General features: G+C 40.2%; 1 protein-coding gene across 1 annotated transcript in view; it reads right to left on the reverse strand.

Moving 5' to 3' along the window:
* Nucleotides 1-25,865, reverse strand: part of AATF (apoptosis antagonizing transcription factor) — a 95,327-nt gene that overhangs the window by 35,538 nt on the left and 33,924 nt on the right. Inside the window, exon 8 of the mRNA XM_059669712.1 lies at nt 25,232-25,315. Within this exon, the coding sequence (XP_059525695.1) occupies nt 25,232-25,315 (84 nt within the window). The remainder of the gene's footprint in view (nt 1-25,231; nt 25,316-25,865) is intronic.

Genomic DNA, 25,865 nt, shown 5'->3' on the forward strand with positions numbered 1-25,865 from the left:
TTTCTCATTTGCTTATTTTAGACACTATTACTATAGCAATTATGTTTAAAATGCGGGGACCAGAGGCCACTGGTTTATTATCACTAGAAAACAGCAAGCTATTTCTCTACCCTGTTTATCTGATTGATTCCCAACACCTTTCTGGCAGCCAATCTATCAGTTTATCTCTCCTACTTCATCACAGTCACTTCTGGCAGCTAAATACAAGATCCAAATCCAGTGTTACACAGACATACGACACAGTAAACCTCTGTAACACTGCTACTCTGTAAACAGCTGCCCTTAAGGCTAAGCAAAAATGGGCTTCTGGTCCCTAGTCAATATGCTGTCAAAAGCAAGGTTGGGAGGGAAAAGAGGGAGAGGTTAGTAATAAAAAAAATTTTTTTTTTTAGATAAAGAAGAAGAAGAGAGAGAGAGAAATAAAACAGAAATGGAATGACTGCATTTCACTGCCCTTACCTTGTTCCAGCCACATAAGAAATTACAACCGTTCCTGGTTTTCCTAATCAGCTCTGATCCCTTGAGACTGGGGCTGTCATGGCCACTGGGAGCAAGTGCTCGTGGAAGGCTGCCCCAACACAAAAGGGGTGATCCTCTAGAAGAAAGCCCCATATGTCCTTTCCGGAGGCTGAAAATAGGAGCCGCACAACTGCAGTGGATCCATTACACTTGCAGTGGCCTCTGCAATCCAAACACCAGGCTGGTGCAGTGTTTACTTTCCAGCACTCTGGGTACTTTACATATGCTGGTTTGCATTTACACCACCCAAGTGCCTTGCATGGCTATTCTCAGTCATTCGTGATTAGGAAGATGGTTTTCTTGGTCTATCTGGCTGTCTAGTTTATTCAATCCAATATTTCAAAAGATCCTGTTGTGTGTATAGTAGTAATAAAAAGGTAGCAAGAAAATACAAGTAAACTATTCCCATGGCTATTACTATTTCCCACAGCTATCACTATCACTGGGTTTAAATTTAATTAGAAAAACTGCTTTCAGAAAAGTTGCAGAAAAAAAATGAAGCTTTAGGGATATTGCTGAAGAATTCAATTTTGCTTCTCAGTTCAATTTTTATAAGCTGAACTTTATGAACAAACTTTTCCATTAAAATTCAGGTTTTGGTTACAGTTATTGGAGCTTTTAATTTTGACGATGACACAATATTTGTAATTTTCTATGTGACTTGGGAAATGGAGCGATGTGTGAAATATTTTTGTTCTAGCCTGTTATAATTCCTCCAGAGAGTCAACTCAGAAAAGCTGGATTGTTTCTCGAGTTCTAGGGGAAAATCACAGATAGCGTTAGGTTTCCAGGTCAGCCCACAGAAACCTATTTAACCCATAACAACATACATGAGGAATAGCATTGCTAGTACTATGCAGCATCTAATCAGCATTTATAATATTCTCCCTAGAAAAATGTATGCCAGAATCAGTTAAAAATGGCAGATTGAACACATTAGTTTATTTCTTCTCCCTTCGCAAGCCTCTAAAAGACAGTAGAGGAATAAAATAAATGTATTAACCCACAAGAAAGAAGAGAAAGGAAGAGCTAATGAGAGCAGATTTTCATAAATTTTTCAAAGACAGTCAGGAGATGGAGGAGTAAAAGGAAGTTATCAAGTGCCCAGAGGGAATAAGGTGGGGGTGGAGCTAATTAGACCCACAGAAGCCTTGGGAAGATGAGCTCTTGGAGTGGCAGTTACCATGAAAGGTGGAGAAGGGGAGGGGGCAGAACTACTGGGTCCTCTCCATTACCCCCTCACCACTTCCTCTCACTGGAGAGGGTGGGGGGTGAAGAGGGGGTAAGGAAGTTTGATTCTCTGGAAAAATTGAGCCACAGAAACGCCAGACAGAGAAACCGGAGGCACTGAAGGCTGGGATGAGGCATAAGGGAAAGACACTGTGCTTCTCTCTGGGCCCTTCAGCTTCCTTCCCTAGGCACAGGATGCTAGCGCCCACACATTAAACCATCTAGGCAGCAGAGCATAGGAGGAGTCTTTTCTGGAGAGACTGCAGGGCTGATCCATGTTCTCCCTCCCCAGAAAATAAAATGTCCTAGTTCTGACATTTGAGAATATTCCAGTCAAAAGGGGTGAGTTCACAGCACAATTATAAAGAAGCCAAAAAAGCTATGGTCAGTTTTCAGAGATACTTTTGAATGCCTTCCTCTTAAATATGAAGAGACAGGTAAGGATCATCAGCATCTGAAGAAAGCCTCAGACATAGACCAAAACAAACAGAAAAAAAAGGGACTCAAGAAAGCAAGGGGGGTGGGGTGGGGTGGGGTGGGGGGGAATACACTTCCATAAGAACAGGATGCTGAGAAAAAATGTAAAACAAGAAATTAAACACAAACAGAAAAAAATTCAATTTCAATAGAATGACTGGAAGGTAAATACAAAAATCTTTCAGATACAAAACCAAGAGGTGAAAAAATAATATCCCCCTTGCTTATTTGTGAGAAAAAAAAAATCTGGAAGACAATCCAGAATGTCAAACATCTGACTAACAAAGGCTGGGAGAACATTATTTAAGAAACAATGAAAATTTCCCAAAATCGAAGGACAGGAATGAACCTACAAAGATCTAGTACAATGAATGAAAAAAGATTTTCCCAAGACATATCATCATGAAATGTGGAACACAAGAAGCAAAGAGAAGATCCTAAATGACTAGAGAAAAACAGGTCACATATTAAAGAAGGTGACTGCATGTCCCAGTTTACCCCGGAGAGTCCCGGTTATGCTGCTATCCTAATATTCTTTCAAGGCAAGCACCTTAAGTGTCCTAGTTTTGACAATAAATTATATAGTCATTTAAGGAATGAAAATCTAAATGGGATTAGACATCTCAATAGCAATAGCAGATACCAGAGGACAGCTGAGCAATGCCTTAAAAATTCTAAGGAAAATGACTTTCAACTTCAAATTCCATACACAGCCAAAGTGTTAACCAAGTATGAGAGTTACATAAGCCATTTTCACACATGCAGGGCCTCAACAATTTACTTTCCACATACTCCTTTCACAGGAAGTTGTGCTTCAGTAAAATGAGAGCATACAGCAAGAAAGAAAAAGAGTAAGATGTTCAGAAATAGGTCTAACTCAGGAAAGAAGCTAAGGCAAGACCACAGATGACAGTGGCCCCGGAGCAGCCATTCCAGAAAGAACAAAGTCCAGGGACCTCTGGAGGAAGGTCTCTGGTGAAAAGACAGAAGGAAGGGGAAAGTAATAGGTTATTTTACACTGGAGGCCTGGTGCATGTCGCACCTGCTGCCAGTGACGGCCCGGCTCGCACCCACAGCCGGCATCGGAGCTGCCGCTCGTACCCACTGCCGGCACCTGACACCGGTCCCGATCACTTGGCGCTGTCAGCAGGTGCAAGTGGCAGCAGCTGGCCCTGATCGCCCAAGGGCTTCTCCACCTCCCCCTGCTCCTGAGGGGCGATCAGGACAGCAGCCACCGCTCACACCCACTGGTGGCGCTGGTCCCACTCGCTCCACGCCATCAGCGGGTGCAAGCAGGGCTGGCGCTGTCAGCACGTGGGAGCAGTAGTGGAGGGAGTGGGGCTGCTGGCTGACAGGGGACCAGGGACCACGGTGGGAGGGGCCGGGCAGGGGCACAGAGAATGGGTGGAGACCTGCCCCTGTGCCCACCGCAGCCTCACAGCCCACAGTACCTTTCAAGGTGCAAGAATTCATGCATGTGGCCCCTAATTTCATATAAATGGGATCATACAATATATGGCCTTTTATGACTGGCTTCTTTCACTTAACATGTTTTAAAGGTTCATCCATATTGTAGCATGTGTCAGTACGTCATTCCTTTTTATGGCTGAATAATATTCCATTGTATGGATACACCATATTTTGTTTAACCATTCATCCATTGAAGGACATTTTAGTTGTTTCTGTTTTATGACTATTATGAATAACTAGAGGCCTGGTGCACGAAATTCATGCATGGGTAGGGTCCCTAGGCCTGGTCAGCAATCAGGGCCAATTAGGGCCTTCCGGCTGCCTGCTGGGGCCTTTCTTCATTCCATGCCACCCCCTGGTGGTCAGTGCTCGTCATAGTGAGAGATCGAACTCCCTGTCTCCCAGTTGAACTGCCAAAGGGACAATTTGCATATTAGGCATATATATATATATATATATATATATATATATATATATATATATATATATATATATATATAACTGCTATAAACAGTCATTACAAATTTTTGTGCAAATATATGCTTTCATTTCTCTATACTTAGGATGAAATTGCTAGGTCATACAGTTACTCTATGTTTAAAATTTTGAGGAACTGCCTGTTTTTGCAAAGGAGCTGCATGACTTAATGTTCCCAGCAATGTTTGAGAGGTCCAATTTTTCTATATCCTTGCCAGCGCTTGTTATTATCTTTTTGATGATAGCCATCCAAGTGAGTGTAAAGTATTATCTCATCTTTCTATGGTTTTGATTTGCATTTCCCTGATGGCTAATGAGGTTGAGTATCTTCCTGTGTTTACTGGCCATTTGTATATCTTCTTTGAAGAAATGTCTATTCAGATGCTTTTAAAATTAATTCTTTAATTAATTTTAGGTTGTCTTTTTATTCTTGAGTTGTAAGAGTACTTTATATATTCTAGATATCAGTCTCTTATCAACTCCCATTCTGTGGGTTGTCTTTCACCTTTCTTGATGGCATCATTTCCAGTAATTTCAATTTTGATGTAGTCCAATTTTTTTCATTTGTCATTTGTACTTCTGGTGTTCTATCTAAGGCACCACTGCCTAACCAAGGTTATAAAGATTTACTCCTATGTTTTCTTCTAAGCATTTTATAGTTTTAGCTCTTATATATAGATCTATAATCCATTTTGAGTTAACTTCTGTGCATGGTGTGAGGTAGGGGTCCAATCTCATTCTTTTGCATGTGGATATCCAATTGTACCATTTGCTGAAAGACTATTCTTTGAATTTTTTTGGCACTCTTGTCTAAAACCCAAGTAATTTTTAAAGCACTTGTTTTTATGGCTACATATTCCCTGCCTTTCTGAATTTGTGACCCATAATTATTGATTCATACCTCTCAGGCTTCCCTGGCTCACAGATGCATGATATGGAAAAAAGCTTGAGGCAACCCTCTATTTAACTTACTTAGCCTTGCTGAGTCAGGATTTCTCAAACTCTCTCCCCAACACATAGAGAGCATATGAAAGAAGTGAAGTCAAAGCCTCTTATATGTGTTTCTGTCCCTCTGTCATTGAGAGATAACAAAAAGCAGACTCATAAGGCCTGGATCTACTCTTCCCTCAGCTTCCTCTCTAGTTCCCTTAAGAATTCTTAGTGAAAATGTATCTATTTCTGCTCTGCCTTCTACTTTATCATCAATTTTGTTGTTGTTGTTCTCAGCTCTCCAGCCTTTCAAATTATCCCCAAAAGGAGTCACATGCAATTTCTATATACTATATTTGAAGTGTACAAAAAAATAAATCCACATATACTGTAATTTCAAATATCTGGGAAGGAATTACTGTACATGCCTATAGTATAAAATTGTCACAAAATGATTCCACTCCTCTTGGGTAACTTTTTTCTGTTTCCTTTCTACATTGCCTATTCATTCCTCAACCAACTCTATACTGTTAGGATATTCTACCTCCATTATTCTACTAAAACAACGTATGCCAAGAATTCCAGATATCCATATCTAAAGGACATCTGTCATTACTCATCTTACCAGACTTCTTGAAGCAGCAAGTGACACTAGACATTCTCACCTTCCTAAAACACTTTTCTTAGAATCTTTGAGGCACCTCCTTTGCTTTACTCCACATTCAAACACTAAATGCTAACATTCCTCAAGAGTCAGTTCCAAGCTTTTTTTCTTCTCACTCCATATGCTTTCCCCGAGTTTCATTTTATTCTCAAGGCTTCAATGACCTAAGAGTTATCCCTGGAATTCCTTTTCCTTACGCTTGATACCTAATCTATCTCCAAGTCTTATATATATGATCCACTAATTCAGGAATTTGTCCATTTTTCTCTATCTCCAATGCCTATACCCTAATAGAGGCTATTATTTTCTTTTTTAAAAAATATATTTTTATTGATTTCAGAGAGGGAAAGGAGAGGGAGAGAGAGAGAAATATCAATGATGACAGAAAATCATTGATTGGCTGCCTCCTGCACACCCCACACTGGGGATCAAGCCCGCAACCTGGGTATGTGCCCTGATTGAGAATCAAACCATGATCTCCTGATTCATAGGTCGACACTCAAACCACTGAACCATGCCAGCCGGGCAGGCTATTATTTTCTTCATGTATTCCATAAATACTTATTAAGCACACTAGGAAAATAATGAAGAATAAAACAGACATGATTTCACCTGTGTTAGTATAATTTCCTTAGCAAAATGTACTCTTTCCCCTCTTCCATTTTGCTCTCCTCATTATATCAGAGTAATATTTTAAAAATGTAAATATGCCAGAAGATAAAATTCTTATTACAGCGTAAAGGCCTAACATAGTCTGGCCCTTTATCTACCTCTCCAGCCTAGCCTTCCACCTCCACACTCCAGTCCCACCACTGTTTGCTCTATACCTGAAATGCTCCCAGGCTCACTCCCAACACAGAGCCCTCTGTGTGCACGCACTGCCTGGAACATGCATCCCTAACCATTTACCTGCTTATATCCTACTCTTTCTCTACTCATTCGTTAAATTTCAGCTTAATCATCTCTTCCTCAGGGAAACCTTTCTTACATGCATCTCTCCACACACATACACACTGTGTTTTTGTTGTACTTAATTTACATTTTATTAGTGGATTAGTTGATTAACGTCTACTTCCTCCACTAGCTGACTGTATGCTTCACAGAGAGCAGAGAGTGTATCTGACTGTGCTCATCATTCTATCCCCTGCACTGGCCCATTGAAGGAGCTCAGTTAATATATACACAGAGGGCCCCAGCTGGGGTGGCTCAGTGGTTGAGCACTGACCTATGAACCAGGTCATGATTTGATTCCTGGTAGAGGCACATGCCCAGATTGTGAGCTCAATCCCCAGTGTGAGGAGGAAGCCAATAGATGATTCTCTCTCATCATTGATGTTTCTGTCTCTCTCTCGCTGAAATCAATAAAAACGTAATAAAATACACACACACACACACACACACACACACAAACACAGGGGGGAAATTATTTCTGGGGGGAAAAGATAAAATATTTATTACACACAGACACACACACACACTCCTTGTCACTGTTTTCAAACAAAAGATTACATTATATAATACCCTGATTCTAATCCAGAGTACAACTATCCACCTAAACAACTGAGGAACCTACTTGTTTTTATCATTACTATTATCAGCAATTCTTCCTCCCAAACAATATTCTCCTTCTAAAGGATCTTGCATAAGACCTAGAGAACTAGGTGGTTTGTTTTAAATGGGTGAGAATTACCTTTTTTAATTTAATCATCTCAAGAGTACCTGAATTTATTTTTTTTTAAAATATATTTTATTGATTTTTTACAGAGAGGAAGGGAGAGAGATAGAGAGTTAGAAACATCGACGAGAGAGAAACATCGATCAGCCACCTCCTGCACACCTCCCACCCGGGATGTGCCCGCAACCCAGGCACATGCCCTTGACCAGAATCGAACCCGGGACCCCTCAGTCCACAGGCCGACGCTCTATCCACTGAGCCAAACCGGTTTCGGCAAGAGTACCTGAATTTAAAAAACAAAAATAGCCCTGGCCAGGTGGCTCAGTGGGAGCGTAGTCCGTATACTAAAAGGTTGCGGGTTTGATCTCCATTCGGGGCGCGTACGGAAGGAAACCAATCAATGTTTCTCTCTCTCTCTTCCCATTCTCCCTCGCTCCAAAATCAATAAAACCATATTCTTAGGTGAGGATTAAAAAACAAAAAACTGCCCAGCCTGCGTGTCTCAGTGGATAGAGCATCACCCTGTGGAATGAAGGGTCCCAAATTCGATTCTAGTCATGGGCACATGCCTGGGTTGCAGGCTCAATCCCCAGTGTGGGGCGTGCAGGAGGCAGACAATCAATGATTCTCTCTTCATTGATGTTTCTATCTCTCCCTCCCTTCCCCTTCCTATCTGAAATCAATAAAAATATATTTTAAAAAAACCTATTTAATGCAACTAAATGAAAAGATATTAAAACATTTCTCATTCTTTTACTGTTAAAATAATGTAGATCTATCCTCCCTCTTGGGTCTCATTTCCCAAAGGAAAAAGTTCGTTCGTTTTTGCTTCCTCTAACCACCCCTCATACCCTGGCCCTTTCTGTGGTATCTCTTGAGTTGGTCCTTTTACTACAAGAAAGGTATCATGACATTTTTGTAATATAAAGATCTGCATCAATTTCAATATAGTGTTTTCTATTTAAATATATTTTATCTATGAAATAGGTCTGTCAAATCACAGTCACGGGTTTCCATCTCCCATTTCCTAAGATCTAATGCTTCTAGATAAGAGCTTTCAAGTGCATGTGCATGTGTGCTGCACAGTTCAATATAACTGTAAATATCTACCAACGAGTCAGAATAATGCCGTGGTTTTGGAGTCTGACATATCTGGGTTTTGAATTCCAGCTATGCCCCCTACTAGCTGTGTGATTTGGGACAAGTTATTGCACTTCTGGGACTCAGTTTCCTCATCTATAAAGTAGCAGTAATTGTACCTCATCAAGTTGATTTGGGATTTTAAACAATGATAAAAGTAAAGCATTTAACAAAATGTAAGTATTTGATAAATAGAAATATTTTCAGCACCAGATAATAATACTTGTAATTCCAAAACCCCATTTAGGACAAACAAAAACCAAAAAAACTCAACACCTTCCTTAGCTAAATCACTACAGCTACTAACAATGAACAAGCACAATAATTCTATTTTTCCTTTCTAATGATTTTCAATAGTAGATAAAAAAATAAAATGTGAAATGAAGGAAAAGCAGAGTGAAAAGAAGAAAATACAAAAATAGTAAGTCAATACTTGAAAAATATGCTATTATTTGCAGGACTTTTCCAAACTAACCATGATAAATTGGAACAAAAGTGATCATCTCCATTATCACTTCTATTTGAACAACTAATGGCTATTCCCTTTTCATAACCTGCTACTACCTCCTTCATACTCTGATCACAAGTTCCCTCCACCCAGAGGCCCTCCCTCTCAATCTCATCCTATCTAAAATGCTATCTATCCTTCTTTGAAGACCTAGATCAAATACCATCTCCTCCTCCCTGCAACATTCTCTAATTCTGCCAAACTGTTATTAATGTCTCCTTCTTCTGAATTCTTCAAAATCCCCTCACCAAACCTCCTGGTTGTTTATGTTTATGTCATCTCTTTTGCTTGGCTGTAAACTTCTTGAGGGCAGGGTATAGTCTGACTCAAATTCTTACCTCCCATAGTACTCTGCATACTACCTTTCGCATAGTGATTACTCAACAATATTTCTAAAATGAAAGGGATAGCAAGCAGTCTTCTAGATCTTGTGATCAAGGATGAAAAGCATCCAACTCCTGCAATGGCAAATACAATAATTACAAGAAAAATGATATAGGGAAAAATGGAGGGAAATCGAGATGTGAGAATAAAATCCAAATGTATCTTAATACTGAAGTTACAAATAACCCACCTTTGGTTACTAAAATAAGAAAATGTATAGCTAGAGGCTACCATTGAAAAAGTCAGCCTAACTGCCTCACTGCCCTTAGTCTTTAAGGATTTGATTAGTTTTTCCAGTGTCTGATTCAGCCCCTCCCCATCCCCCCCCACCCCAAAGCTAGAGCTAAGGCAGGTGGTTTGGAAAGGATGATAAATAAATTCATTCACTGAATAAAGTAACACTGTTTTCTCAGCACAAGTCCTAAAATATTTCAAAGGCTATAATATTTCACTAGGCTTGGCCATTTGCGTTAAAATTTATTAGTCAAAACAGAAAACTTTCTCATCAGATCCCATATATTCCATTAGGCATGACAGAATGCTCCCAAGGTCTAATTATTAACTAGAACTGTAGGTAAATCACTATCAGTATTAGGATCTGATGTTTAAAGATAGGATAAGAAAAAAAAAAGAGTAAGAATTGGGCAACGCAAATGCTAAGGAATTTCTTTTTGCCAATTTGCTTCTTGTTTCTTTTTCCTACAACTAAAATGAATTTTACAAAGACTAAGTGATTGCATTAAGCCATTCTTTCCAATCCATACCAAAAGTAAGAATATACAGAAAGTGCTACTTTTTAGAATTTCCAATAGCTCTATTTCCAGTATTCTGTCCCCTCATCAGCAGACAGATGTCCTGGTGTGTATCTTTTTTCTTCTTCTGTCTAAAACAAAAGTGGGCAGAAGGGTTACATATTCTTTGGGACACCAGCTCATACAAAGACTTTCCGTGCATTCTTTGGCAATGTTTCTTTTAATGGCACCATACAATACATCATTTGTATTAAAAGAATAAAGAAGAAGTCATTCAGAACTAGAGACAATTTAACTAAAAAGGATTCACAAGAAAGAAACCGAAAGGGTAGTACTAACTTATATTCTGTAATTATGTCCCTTTTGAGGACTAAAAATCCAGCTGAAACAAACCTCAACCTGTCTTTCTAGCATTCTCCCCCTAGCATTCAGACTCCAATAATTCTTCAGTCCAACCAGGATCAATAACGCATTGATCCTGCTACCTTTTCAGCAACACTGCTCCTCTCCTCATGTGCTCATTTCCCTCCTGAGGTGGATGCAAACTCAGTTCATCAGGATAATCACTCCTGGTATACATCCTTAACTCCCTCGCAGGCAGTCCTTTTGTCATACAGATCCACAATCCCTTAGGGATCCATGTGTCTTGGAATTCAGAATTTTTAGGATACACCATAAATGCCCCAGCAGGGCCTGGGGCAGTGTCCCACAGTGAAACATATTAATATTTCTATAGCAGAGTACTTGACTATTCCAACTAAGTGGGATAAATAAAGCCTTACAGGTTTATATATAGCTTCATGACCACTCAGATCAGATATTGCCACAATGGTTTGCCAAACTAAAACAAACAAAAAACAGAGTTTTTAGAACTTTTTAAATTTTAGAATTGCATATAGGATTATGTACCTGTACTTCCTTGGCAAAACCCCAACCATCTTAAATCTCAGAACCTGCATCCACACAACTGAACTGGCTAAAGAAAAGGCCAAGTTCATGTGAACTGGTCTCACTTTAAATTCGTTAGCACTACCTTTTGTGGTAAGTGCTACCTGACAATTTCACTACAGTTCCTTATCCACTCATTCTCCCATCCTCTCAAGTGACTTTGCCACACCCTCTCTTCTCTCAAATTTTGCCACTTCTCACTCTTAGCCTCTTAAATTCATAAAATAAAATTAAAATAAAGTAAAATAAAATAAAAGCACTCAGATTCAGATGAGAACTTCCATATGCTCCCATCCCTTATCTACTTGAAATTGTATCCATATATTCTGCCTTCCCTCCAATATCTATGGATGAACTGTCCGTCAGTCCACCCCCTCCTCTCTACTTTGTCTACTCACTAGCAATTCTCACCTCTTTCCTGAGATATCCATTTCTCCCTCTCTACTCCATCATTTCCATCAGCATATAAACAGCATACAAAATACAAATTCTATCTTAAAACAAAACAAAAAAACTGTCCCGATCCTACACTTGCCCTTCCATCTGCTGCCCCATTTTCTCTATTCCCTTTATAGCAAATCTGATCGAGAGCTGCTGACACACTGTCTCCAATTTCTCTCTTTCCATTCTTTTTTTTTAAAATGTATTTTATTGATTTTTTACAGAGAGGAAGGGAGAGGGATAGAGAGTTAGAAACATCGATGAGAGAGAAACATCGATCAGCTGCCTCCTGCACACTCCCTACTGGGGACGTGCCCGCAACCAACGTACATGCCCTTGACCGGAATCGAACCTGGGACCCTTCAGTCAGCAGGCTGACGCGCTATCCACTGAGCCAAACCAGTAAGTGCTCCATTCTTTTTTTTTTTAACCCATTCTATCACTCTACCAAAACAGTTTTTGTCAAGGTCACCAATGACTGCCACGTTACTAAAATGAATGGTCAATTCTCAGTACTTATCTTATAAGATCTGTCCGCAACATTTAACATAGTAGGTCACTCTCTTCTTTAAAACAAAACCACAAAAACTTTATTTAGATATCATTCACATACCATGCAACTCACCTATTTAAATCGCATGATTCAAGGTTTTGTATATTCAGAGTTGTGTAACCATCACTACAATCAATTTTAGAATATTCTCATCACTCCCAAAAGAAACCTATTACCCATTAGCTGTTACCCTCCATATCACCCCCAACATCACCCGCCGCCCCCTCACCTGCTCCACCATCCCACCTGCGGGGCAATCGATTGGGGTCGCCTCCCCCCCCCCGCTCCCTCAGCACCTGGGATCCGGGTAGCAGCCCTGCCCCTCCTGCCACACTGGTCACCGTCTGCAGGGTGATCAGCAGGGCAATCGGGCCCCACTCGCACCCGCCTTGGCCTGGCGCTGCCTGCTCACCTGCTCCACCATCCCACCGGGCTCCCGCTCTCCTAGGGCCCATCAGGACCAGCAGCACCTCCACTGCCGCCTGCTGCCAGCGTCATGTAGCCGACTCCAGCCATGTTCCGCACCGCCCCCTGGTGGTCAGCGCAAGTCATAGCGAGTGGTCGAACTCCCGGTCTCCTGGTCAAACGACCGCCCAAGGGGACAATTTGCATATTAGGCTTTTATTATATAGGATAATATTCTATTGTATGGATACCCCATGTTTTGTTTATTCAATTATCAGTTGAGGTACATTTGGGTTGTTTCCTATTCATAATGGCTATCAACACTAATAAAAGAGAAAAATGGTAATTGGCATACGAGCTACCCTTTTCATTGGCTAATCAGGGCTATATGCAAATTAACTGCCAACTATGATTGGCAGTTAACTGCCAACTAAGATTGGCAGTTAACTGCCAACAAGATGGCGGTTAATTTGCATATGTAGGCACAATGCAGGGAGGCGAAAGGGAAAGCAGGAAGAAGCCCCCTGCCACTGACAGTGATCGGAAACCCAGGGGGGAGCTAAGAGCTGGGGGGCAGGGCAAAGGCGGCCCTGCCCCCCAGCCATGATCGGAGAATCAGGTGCCTTTGCCGCCCAGGCCAGTGATAGCAGGAAGTAGGGGTGGCGCCAGCTATGGGAGCTGGGCATGGTCGAAGCTGGCAGTCCCAGGAGCTAGGGGTCCCTTGCCTGGGCCTAAAGCGAAGCCCACGATCGTGGGGCCGCTGCAGCTGCGGGTCCCCGCTCCCCGAGCCGGACGCCTAGGCCAGAGGCATCAGGCCTGGGCAAGGGGCCGATCCTGCGATTGGAGGGTGATGGGAGTCAACGCCTGAGGGCTTCCAGTATGTGAGAGGGGGCAGGCTGGGCTGAGGGACACTCCCCCCCACACACACCCAGTGCACGAATTTCGTGCACCGGGCCCCTAGTTATGAATAATGTTGCAAATATTCACATGCAAGTTTTTGTGTGAATATAGGCTTTCATTTCCCTTGGGTATACACCTAAGAATGGAATTGCTGAATCAGATGGTAATCTATTTTTAATGTTTGAGGAACTGCCAAACTGTTTTCCAAAGAGGCTATACCAAATTACATTCCCACTATCAAGTAAGAAAGTTTCCAATTCTCCATATCCTCCCCAACACTTGTTAATATTTCTTTTTGACCATAGCTGTCCTAGTGGTGTAAAGTGGTATTCATTGTGATTTTGATTTGCATTTTCCTAAAGACTAATGATACTGAGCAGCTTTTCCTGCACTTATTGATCATTTAAATATATTTTTGGAAAAATGTTTATTCAGATTCTTTGCCGTTTTTTTGGACTATTTGTCTTTTATTATTGAGTTGTAAGAGTTCTCTATATATTCTAAATACCAGTCCCTTATCAGATATATGTTTTGCAAATATTTTCTTCCATTTTATGGGTCTTTTCACTTTCCTAATGATAACTTTACAGAACAAAAGTTTATTTCAATGAAATCCAAATTTATCTGTTGTGTGTGTGCTTTTTGTCACTGTGCTTTTGCTGTAACATCTAAGAAGCCACTGCCTACTCCAAGGTCATATAGATTTACTCCTATTTTTTCTTCTCAAAGTTTTATAGTTTTAGCTCTTATATTTATTTATTTATTTTTTTTTAAATTAAATCTTTATTGTTCAGATTATTACATTTGTTCCTTTTTCCCCCCCCCATAACTCCCCTCCTCCCAGTTCCCGCCCCACCCTCCGCCCTCACTCCCCACCCACTGTCCTCATCCATAGGTGCTCGATTTTTGTCCAGTCTCTTCCCACATCTCCCACACCCCTTTCCCCCCCAAGAATAGTCAGTCCATTCCCTTTCTATGTCCCTGATTCTATTATAATCAACAGTTCATTCTGTTCATCAGATTATTAATTCACTTGATTCTTAGATTCACTTGTTGATAGATGCATATTTGTTGTTCATAATGTGTATCTTTACCTTTTTCTTCCTCTTCCTCTTCTTAAAGGATACCTTTCAGCATTTCATATAATCCTGGTTTGGTGGTGATGAACTCCTTTAGCTTTTCCTTATCTGTGAAGCTCTTTATCTGACCTTCAATTCTGAATGACAGCTTTGCTGGATAAAGTAATCTTGGTTGTAGGTTCTTGGTATTCATCACTTTGAATATTTCTTGCCACTCCCTTCTGGCCTGCAAAGTTTCTGTTGAGAAATCAGCTGACAGTCGTATGGGTATTCCCTTGTAGGTAACTGAGTTTCTTTCTCTTGCTGTTTTTAAGATTCTCTCTTTATCTTTTGCTCTTGGCATTTTAATTATGATGTGTCTTGGTGTGGTCCTCTTTGGATTCCTTTTGTTTGGGGTTCTCCGCGCTTCTTGGACCTGTAAGTCCATTTCTTTCACCAGGTGGGGGAAGTTTTCTGTCATTATTTCTTCAAATAGGTTTTCAATATCTTGCTCTCTCTCATCTTCTGGCACCCCTATAATTCTGATGTTGGTACGCTTGAAGCTGTCCCAGAGGCTCCTTACACTATCCTCGCATTTTTGGATTCTTTTTTCATTTTGCTTTTCCGGTTGGATGTTTTTTGCTTCCTCGCATTTCAAATCATTGGCTTGATTCTTGCGCTCCTCTGGTCTGCTGTCGGGCGTCTGTATAATATTCGTTATTTCAGTCTGTGTGTGCTTAATTTCTAGTTGGTTCCCCAATATAAGATCGAGGGTCTTATTAGTTTTCGTGTAGATCTCATTAAGTTTATCGGCAGCTTCTAAACAGTTCTTGAGAGACCTTAAAAGTGTGGTTCTGAACTCTATTTCTTCCATTGACAATTTTGTCCTGTTTCTTTGTCTCCGCATTTTGTTATGCTTCCTTGGTGCACCCCCTAGTGGTCTTTGTTCGCAGTCTTATAGATAAATCTTGATTGTTGTAGCTAATTCCAGGGAGGGTTTGACCTCCAGGCCAAGTGGCTATGAGAATCAGCTGGGTCAGCAGTGAGAGAACTTCTGTCCTCTAGGGAGGTGCTAATCTAGCCTTTGCCTGAGGCTATCCGGCAGATGCCTTTGCCTGGGGCTATCCGGCAAATGCCTCTGTGCAGGGCTTGGGCAGGGCGGGTCGAACAGGATCAACAGCGTGGGCCGGAGAGAGCAGTTATGGCGGCTCTCAGTCCTGTCCCCAGGGGCTCTGCCTCTCTGAGTCCCAGCACCCGCTGCAAAGCTCGGAGAGAAAGCTGCACTCGCTCTGACCGAAGCCAGACAGTCCCGTTTCTCCCGTTTGAGTCTGGGTCCCTAAAGACTCGCCCGGATCTGGTGCTCAGAGTCTGCGACTCCCTCCCGATTGAAAACAACAACCGCGCCCTCCGCCGCCAGCCCGCTCTGCGCACTCCGCACCTCAGAATTTGACTTCAGCACTGCGCCTCCTCTGAGTGTCCGTATGCGTTTCTCTTTCCTCCTAGCTGTAGGACTTCCACTCAGCCAGCGTTCCTGTGGTTCTGGGTGATGTCCCTTCCGTTTTTTGGTTTCACTTTTGAAGTAGTTGTTCAAAGCAGCAAACACCGGCGTTAACCTATGCCGCCATCTTGGTTCTCCCTAGCTCTTATATTTAGGTATATGATCCATTACGAGTTAATTTTTGTGTAGGTATAAGGGAGGGCTCTAATTTCATTCTTTAGTGTGTGGATATCAAGTTGACTTAGCACTATCTGTTGAAAAGACTATTCTTTCCTCCACTGAATTGCTTTGGCACCTCTGTCGAAAATCAATTGACCATAAAAATAAGGGTTTATTTCTGGAGTCTCAATTGTATTCCATTGATCTATATGCCTAACTCTGTGGTTGGCAAACTGCGGCTTGCGAGCCACATGTGGCTCTTTGGCCCCTTGAATGTGGCTCTTCCTAAGCCTTAGGAGTACCCTAATTAAGTTAATAACAATGTACCTACCTATATAGTTTAAGTTTAAAAAATTTGGCTCTCAAAAGAAATTTCAATCGTTGTACTGTTGATATTTGGCTCTGTTGATTAATGAGTTTGCCGACCACTGGCCTAGGGCAGTGGTCGGCAAACCGAGGCTCGTGAGCCACATGTGGCTCTTTGGCCCCTTGAGTGTGGCTCTTCCACAAAATATCACGTGTGGGCGCGCACGTACAGTGCGATTGAAACTTCGTGGCCCATGCGCAGAAGTCGGTTTTTGGCCTGGGCGAGTCTATTTTGAAGAAGTGATGTTAGAAGAAGTGGGGGGTGTCGGTCAGTCGGGCGATGGGAGAAGCGGGGGATGCGGCGCAGGCGCGGGATACGCAGCGCGGGGGAGGTACATTGTTTTGAGGTACGTTTGCTGAGGTCGACCCCTTCCAACTCTCCCATCCACACTCGTCTATCTGAAACAAGTATACAAGATGAGTGTGGATGGGAGAGTTGGAAGGGGTCGACCTCAGTGAACGTACCTCAATCAGATTGAGGACGTTTTTAGCAAAAGCCAGCTAAGGAGTATCCTAATTAAGTTAATAACAATGTACCTACCTATATAGTTTAAGTTTAAAAAATTTGGCTCTCAAAAGAAATTTCAATCTTTGTATTGTTGATATTTGGCTCTGTTGATTAATGAGTTTGCCGACCACTGTCTTATGTAAAAACAGTAACCATCCCATCTTTACTCTAGTACAGTGGTTCTCAACCTTCTGGCCCTTTAAATACAGTTCCTCATGTTGTGACCCAACCATAAAATTATTTTCGTTGCTACTTCATAACTGTAATGTTGCTACTGTTATGAATCGTAATGTAAATATCTGATATGCAGGATGGTCTTAGGTGCCTCTGTGAAAGGGTTGTTCGACCACCAAAGGGGTTGCGACCCACAGGTTGAGAACCACTGCTCTAGTACTTCCTTTACCTATACTCAGTTTTATCATTTTCTTTTTCTTTTTTTAAAAAATATTTTTATTGATTTCAGAGAGGAAGAAGAGGGAAAGAGAGAGAGATAGAAACATCAATAATGAGAAAGAATCATCGATCGGCCGCCTCCTACTCGCCCCCCATTTGAGGATCAGGCCCACATTAGGGATAGGGGCCACAACCCGGGTATGTGCCCTTGACTGGAATTGAACCTGGGACCCTTCAGTCCGAAGGCTGATGCTCTATTCACCAAGCCAAACCAGCTAGGGCCAGTTTTATCATTTTCTACTGCAGTGTCACAATGTATTCCCCAATTTCACCCTATTTCTAAGCTAGATAAAGCTCATGAGGACATGACTTTGCTTTGTTCTAGCCCCTAACACAGCTCCAATAGAAACTTCTGTGATGATGGAAATATTCTGTTTGCACCGTCTAATACAGTAGCCACTACTTGCACATGTGGCTACTTAGCACTTGAAATGTGGCTAGTATAACTGAGTCAAGAGCTGAAATTTTAACTTATTTTATTTTAATTCAATTTAAATAGCTACATGTGGCTAGTGGCTACTGCATTAAACAGCACAGCTTAGAATAGTAGTCACTCAATAAACACATAATAGGTACCCAAATATTTGTTGAATGAATTAATTGAAGGAAGAAAGAAATCTTCTCCTTTAGCATAAAAAATTTTGGAGATACACAAAAAGCAGGCCATAGCGAATGAACCCTCAAAACCCAGAAGTCTTTTCTAACCTGAAATAAGTTTCAGTGGATATCTCAATCTGGCTTCTACCAGTGACTATATTCTTGAAAAATAGAGAATTTATATTAACCCAAGTTTATATCTAATAGCATCTCTTAGAGACCTTTACAGGCTATGAAAAAATGACTTTAGGAATTAGATCAGGTGTATGTTGAGAGAAATACCAGTATGCTAATAAATGTTTGAAGCGTATTTGTGATAATACAACACTAGAGAACTGGATGTATGTTTTTATATCAAGGACCTGATTGCTCTCTTTCACCACTTATCTTCTCCACTTAAATTTTAATAAAGCCATACTCTTAAAGAGGAGCTATATGACTACACAAAATTGCAGAGAACCTTACTATTGTTAGATGACACAAATTCCTTGGGCATTGATTTTGTCTTATTAGTCTTTATAAGCCTAGCATCTGGTATAATAAATGTTAATTGAATGAATTTCATAATTGCACAAAAGTGATACATGTGACTTGTCAGAGTGCAAATGGATACACTGGATCTCTAATTTCCTAAACAGATATTAATCTGAAAAGGAAACTCTCATGTGGATTTTTATACATGTCAGGTCAAAAGGCAGCATCATGTTCTGGAAAGAAAATCAAACTGGGAAAAGGAACACCTGGGCTTTAATGTCCTAACTCACTAAGTGGAGTGATCCTACACTAGTCATTTATCTTCTCTAGGCTCATTTGTAAAAAGACAAAACTGTCTTTTAGTTTGGACTTGATGGTCTTCAAGGATGCTATCTAACTTTAAAGCAATTATGTTCTAGTCTACATCCACAATACACATCCCTTTACAAGATGCTTTTAAACTTCCCCTTTCTATGCTAAAACTTGTCCCTATAATTTACTTTAAAGAAGCTATACATTGAATATGATTTAATAAGAAGACACCATGACTACTTAGTGAACTGGTAGTGTGCCCCATTTCTTGAGAAGTGCCAAATTCTAAAATGCTGCTGGAATCCTGGGTTCAATTTACAGTCTGCCAGCTGACATTGTGCTTATTAGTATAGAAAAGACAATTTTGGCCATATGTTTGCTTAGTAAACTCCCATGACCATTTGTGTTTGAAATGTTTCTTCAATAGTTCTAAGCCAATTCTTATCTCTTTCCCAGCTGGCTCCTAAAGTGTACTGTTTTAGACTCTGTTCTGAGGTTTTACCTTTGTTAAATGAAGTAGTAATACTGAAATCATGCTCTGTTTATTAAAGCAAGGAAACTGAAAGAAATGAGGGTCATTCATGTGTACCTTCCCTTGATGCTGCTTTCATGAAATTTCGGTCGGACCTTGCATTTAAAATGTGGCTTTTGGCCTCTTGTCTGTGCATCCTCCATAATAGTGAGCCTACACTAGCAAATAAATGCCAAGACTGATGTCGTATTTGGGGCTAAACATTGACAGACGGACAATGGCAGCATAGAAAGCAGAATATAGCTCAAAATTTGTACATATGGTTGCAAAATAATCTTGTAATTATTAAAACTGGGGTTTACTTGGACATTAGTATTTAGTTCGTTTTGTTTTTTAACACCTTTACTATACCTCAAGAAACTTGACTGATTCTCTGCTATATCTTTAACCAGAATTGCAATTTTCAAATTTATGTACTTCATTTGAATGTCTTCTCTAAAATCGCCAATAAGGCCTATATGTAATAAGTTTTACTAAACTTTTAAGAAACACATTTCAAATAATAGCAACATTTAAAGTAAAACTTAAAATGAAATACTACTCTGAACACAGGTATCTGTTTTCCAACAACTAATTAAAAGGAGCAGGTTCAGATCAAACTGAAAACATATTATCAACCATCAACTGAACCACTAGAAAGATACATGCCAAAAGTAAGAATGTCCCATTGTATTAGCATTAACCAGAGAAATGGCTTCAGACATCTCTTATTCACACTAAGATCTAAATGCATACAATTAAAGCCACCAACCACATTGACTGTCCATATTAATCACTCACCAATTTAATTAAGGTAAACCATCTTCTCAGAAAGCTTACCTCTTTTCTATTTCTTAACATTATCAATTCTTATAGTTCACCGCATCAGTAATTACTTCTTTGTGGCATTATCAAATGTCCTGGATACAAAAATCCAATGTGTGGTAAGGTCAGTTATAGACATGTCCTGATGGCATATAAAGGGAGAAATTTCACCCATCAGAGTGGTCATCAAAAGTGGAAAACCTATTATGCCTTTCTCCATACACTCCTGGTTAAATTTAAAGTGACAGGACAAACCAGATCAAAACTAAACAAAGCTAGAAGCAACATACAAAACCCTAATGAACCCTTAGAAATCCAGATATCGATCTGTCAATATCTAAGCTCAATTAGGCCTTTCAGAACAAAATACCTCATGAGGTGACAAGAAACTAGTTTGAAGTCTTGGCTCTGAGAAGAATAAAACGAGTCACTTTCCATAGGTTACAGCTAAATACAGTCATTTCTCAATATGGAAATCTTGTGAGGATTAAATAAAGATGTTGGCCAAGTACCTATCTAATTAGTCCAGGAGCTGGCACACAACTAGTGTTCAGTAAATGTTAGCCCTTCCTCAATTGTTTAAGAACTCAAATCAGACTGATCAAGTCAAAGATCAACTGATGGCTTAAAAAACAAAGTAACGAAAAACCTTAAATGGTCATCTAGACAACACATCTTTAAAAAAATTAATGTTAAAAAGTAGCAAATAGGATCATGAAAATGAATAATAGATGTTGAAAATATTTCTCAATGGCTCATCATTCACGGCCATTTACAACCTTCACGTTTTGTGAAATCGTCTTCTGGGATGAACTTTGACAAGAAATAGGCCAAATGCAAACTAACCCCACTTGAGAGTAACAGCACCGCTTGTAGCAGGTGAACAGTTTCTCTGATAAAAGTTTCACCACCATATACTTCAAGCTTTCAGCAGTCAGGTTCCCAAACAAACCAGTAACACAACTATAAAGCTAATTTTTTTTCATTTAGAATTGTTAAGAAACAAGAGTCCAATAAATCATTTACCTTTTAAGGAAAAGACACTACTTTCTAACACACATAATATTTCGTCCAGGTCTAAGGAAATGAAGCTTATTTATTCACACACTGAAAAGTAATACTATAGTGAAGTCTTTTTATGACTCGAGGATGAAATATTAAAGAAATAAAGGTATGGAAAGAACAGGACTTGGTCTAAGAAGTCTTGAGATCAAGTACTAGAGTTGCCATTTACTGTATAACTTTCAGAAAGTTACTTAACCTTTCAGGGAATCAGTTTCTTATAAGGTTCTTTTCACCTCAAAAATGATATAATTGAAATGCTGATACTCTTCAGATATATATGTTTGTACCTTTATTAAATAACACAGACATATTTTAAGGTTGTAGTAACTTAAGACCCATTATGAAACAAAGAGAGTGAGTGAATGTGTGTGTTTTGGGTGTTCTGACCCCAAACATTATTCTCAGTAGTTAGGGCATTTACAAGCCTCGTGACACCTGAATTAACCAAGTAAGCCTTTAAACCCCTACAATGAAACATTAAAATTCAATGTGGCTATAATCTCTTCCTTACAAAACATTGACCCGAAGAGTCTGGCTTCAAGTATGGTTTAAAAAAACAAAAAGGTGAAATGTATTATATTCACCACCCATGATCACATAAAAAAACAAAAAAAAAACAAAAACAAAAAAATGCAAATGAAAACTCACAAGCCCATTGTAATACATTGTACCACTTCTGAATGCAACACTTAGCTCAGGCTTACTACCCTGACAAATAAAGGAAAGCACTTTATGAAGCCAATTTAATTGGGAGGTGACAGAAAACATACAGCCATTTTCTTTAGCCTTATCATCGAATTGGCTTCAGCTCCAATCTCTGGCAAATCCCACTCAACAGAAGAAATTAACCAGGTCAGCAGAACAGGTGCTACGTTGTGTCTGTCAAGGGCCTGGCATCACCACAATTACTTGTACACAATGAAGCAGTAATCTTTACAGATCATCTCTCCCAAGAAGCATATTGGGAAGGGGGAGGAAAACTGAAGGGAGGAGGGGGAACGTGGGAAGGACAGGAATAGGAGGCAAAGAGAAAAGGCAAGAAAAGAAAATGAATGTGCAGCTGCCTTGAGGCTCAGCAGATGTCGGGATGTGATGTACGAGGCTAGGATAAGCTGTCGTAGCCTGCTGCCAAACAGTGGTAAGTGATTAAAGCCTGCACAGTTCTAAGCACCATATTTAGAATCTGCGGGGTTTCAAGACTTGCACCCATTCCTTGCTGTGCTGCCAGATGTTGGCAACCGGTCCAGTTCCTACTGACTGTGCATGGATGGCAGCAGTTGGTACAGCAGCAAAGCAATCTGGAATGCTTCCGGAGATACTGCACATTAACAAGTGTCACCCATCATTCACCTTTACAGAAGGCTGAAACAACTCCAATTTGCTGCCACTTCCCTCTTGGGAAACAGCCAAGATAAAGTTGCGCCTGGCAGTCCCATTTGTTTCACTCAGGTGTTTCAGCTGCCTTGCTGACCTCTATTAGTTTAAGTTTTAATTTAGATTAACCCCAGCACCCCAATTAACCAGCAAGGGGAAAAGCTAAGATGTGACTAGTCATAACTCTGAAATCAGAATTTACCGAAGTTAAAATTATTAATTGGGATGAAGGGCCAATCAAGTAATGCTATTTCTTTTTAAACAGACCTCCAGGCCAACCCCCCCCCCCCTTTTTTTTTTAATCTTTCAGTCAAGGGATTGCCAGTAGAAGCAATTCTTTCCCATAATTTCAGTTTATTTTATTAAGGCTATTTAATTTATGATATACTCTCCATTGAATAATGTACACTTCAATTAATGAAGACTGAAACATTTTTGATTGTCTCCCATGATCTCATGCAACTATACACCATTAATATCCTATATCAGGTATTTCCTTAGACATTCTAGAATAAAATAGAGTTCCCTACTCTTCTGACAAATGGATATAATAAGAGAAGAAAAGGAAAAAGGAATCAGGACCTCTGACTAAGAACACTTGAGGCTCCACCAATCCTCTTTCCTCTCATTACTTTTAAGACTCACTATGGTAATAATTTTATTGAACACCACAGAGTGAATAGGAAGATTAATAGAAAGTTTCTTTCTCTTTTTAGGACAAAACCAGAGGTATCTGCAATAAAGAATCACTTGTTCTACTGGGTTCACAGTGTAATTTTCCTAAGTTCCTTCCTTCATATTCCATGTACATAATACAGTCATCATGGTTAAACCTTCAACAAGCTATTGCAAAATCTTTGCAAAAGTTAACACACTAAAAATTTAGCAGAGAAAAAAATTATCTTGATAAATAATGGTTCAACAAAAACTGATATATCACTGCTGAGCAACCTCCTCAATTCTCTAGAGCTAGAAAGTATACATCCTAAAGCACATTTCATTAAGAAATATGACTTATCAAGAGACCCAGGATTATAGGAAATTATCTTAGTTCTTTAGAATAGTTCAAATGTTTAGTCTACCTCAGCATTCATTAACATCATTAAAAAGAGCATCATGCTAAGAGGTATGATGTCAGGGAAAGAACTGGGGGATGTTTGTGAAGAGATAGTATTGACAGTGGAACCACATTTCAACTTCTACCAATTCTTTCTGTCTGCAAAGCACTACAATCTATATATCTCTATATATAAAAGCCTAAGTGACCGTTATGACCAAATGACTGAAATGACCAGTTGACCAATCGCTATGATGCGCACGGACCACCAGAGGGCAAATGCTCAACACAGGAGCTTCCCCCTGATGGTCAGTACACTCCCACAGCCAACCTCCAGTGTCCGGCCAACGTCCCCTGGTCCCTCCCCATGGCCAGCCATCCCAGATCCGCCCTGATCAGGGCCACCGGCCAACCTCCCGCAATCCCTCCCCCTGGCCAGTCCCTCCCCTCAGCTGGCCAGCCAACCTCCTATGGTCCCTGCCCGTCCCTCGCCCCCAGCCAGCAGGCCCCAATTGGCCTAGCTCCATGGTCGGCAAACTGCGGCTCGTAAGCCACATGCAGCTCTTTGGCCCCTTGAGTGTGGCTCTTCCACAAAATACCACATGCGGGCGCGAGTACAGTGCGATTGAAGCTTCATGGCCCATGCGCAGAAGTCAGTTTTCGGCCTGAGCAAGTCTATTTTGAAGAAGTACTGTTGATACTTGGCTCTGTTGACTAATGAGTTTGCCAACCACTGGCCTAGCTGATTGGGATTGGGTGAGATGGCCCCAATCGGCCCTGATAGCTGGCCAGGCCTAGGGACCCCACCTGTGCACAAAATTGTGCACTGAGCCTCTAGTATTATTATAATCAACAGTAGCAATCTCAATACATACTTAACTGATTTGAACAGGCACAAAAATAAAGACAAGAGACTTAATAAGTAATAGAACCAGAAGTACAATTAAAGAATTCTGAGATCCCAGGCCTTTAGCTCCATATTCTGATACAATAGTAATTAGAGGCCCGTTGCACAAAAATTCGTGCAAGAGTAGGCCTTCCTTCCCCGGGCTGCCAGCACCAGCTTCCCTCCGGCACCTGGGACCTGGGTTTCCCACCGGCCCTGGCTTTATCCAGAAGGACATCCAGTCTAATTAGCATATTACCCTTTTATTATTATAGATAGGACAAAAACCAAATAACTAACAAAAAATCCTCCATTAACATTATCAAAAACGGTTAAGAAAAAATAGACCTGACTCAAAGTTGAAACTGTTTTACAGATAATTCATAATCTGTAACAACTAACAAAGTAGCTATAGCTATCTTCATTTCAAAAAGAAAAATATAAGACAAAAGAAAAGCAACAGATCCAGAACTACACAGTAAGTTAATTCTGAACACAGAAGTTTTAACTCCCTGTGTGACTCTATCCCCAAACCTTTGGTCAGAGAAGTCTACCAGCTGTTTTAAAATGCTAAAACCTGACTTGTAACAAACGAAAAGAGTGTAAAAATCATACCTGGTGGTAAAAGTCATCATCATCAAAGATTTCTTCATCCAAGTCCTTCAGGTGGGCATTGGCAGGAGCTTGAGGAAGAATCTCCTATATCAATAAGAAGATAACCATTAGGTTATCAAAGTAATGTAGTACTATAAACATTCAAAGCACTGTTTTCCGTAAGATATAAAGAGCTCTTAAAATTAAAGAACAAAAACAATCCAATTGAAAAATGGGCAAAAACATAAACAGGAACTTGACAGAATAAGAACCACAAATAGTGAAAAATCATTTGAAAATATGTTTAACTTCATTCTAATTAAATATATGCAAATTTACATGAAAAGACATCATTTTTCACCTCTAAAACTGGCAACACTCAGTACTGGAAAACACAGCTGATAGGATTGGAAATTACTACAGCCTTTTTTGGAGGCAATTCGGCAGCATTCATAGGGATTTAAAATGCATATTCTCTTTAATATTTCTACCTCGAGAAATCTATCCATATGTTCACACAAATACAAAAATATAAATGCTCAGGAATGTTTACTATAGCATTATTTTTAAAACTGGAGATAACAAAAACATCCATTGTTTGAATAAATTATAGTACACATCCATACAATAGAATACTCTAGCCATTAGGAAAAAT

The sequence above is a fragment of the Myotis daubentonii genome, chromosome 16, assembly GCF_963259705.1.
Source record: "Myotis daubentonii chromosome 16, mMyoDau2.1, whole genome shotgun sequence".
Classification (NCBI taxonomy): Eukaryota; Metazoa; Chordata; class Mammalia; order Chiroptera; family Vespertilionidae; genus Myotis; species Myotis daubentonii.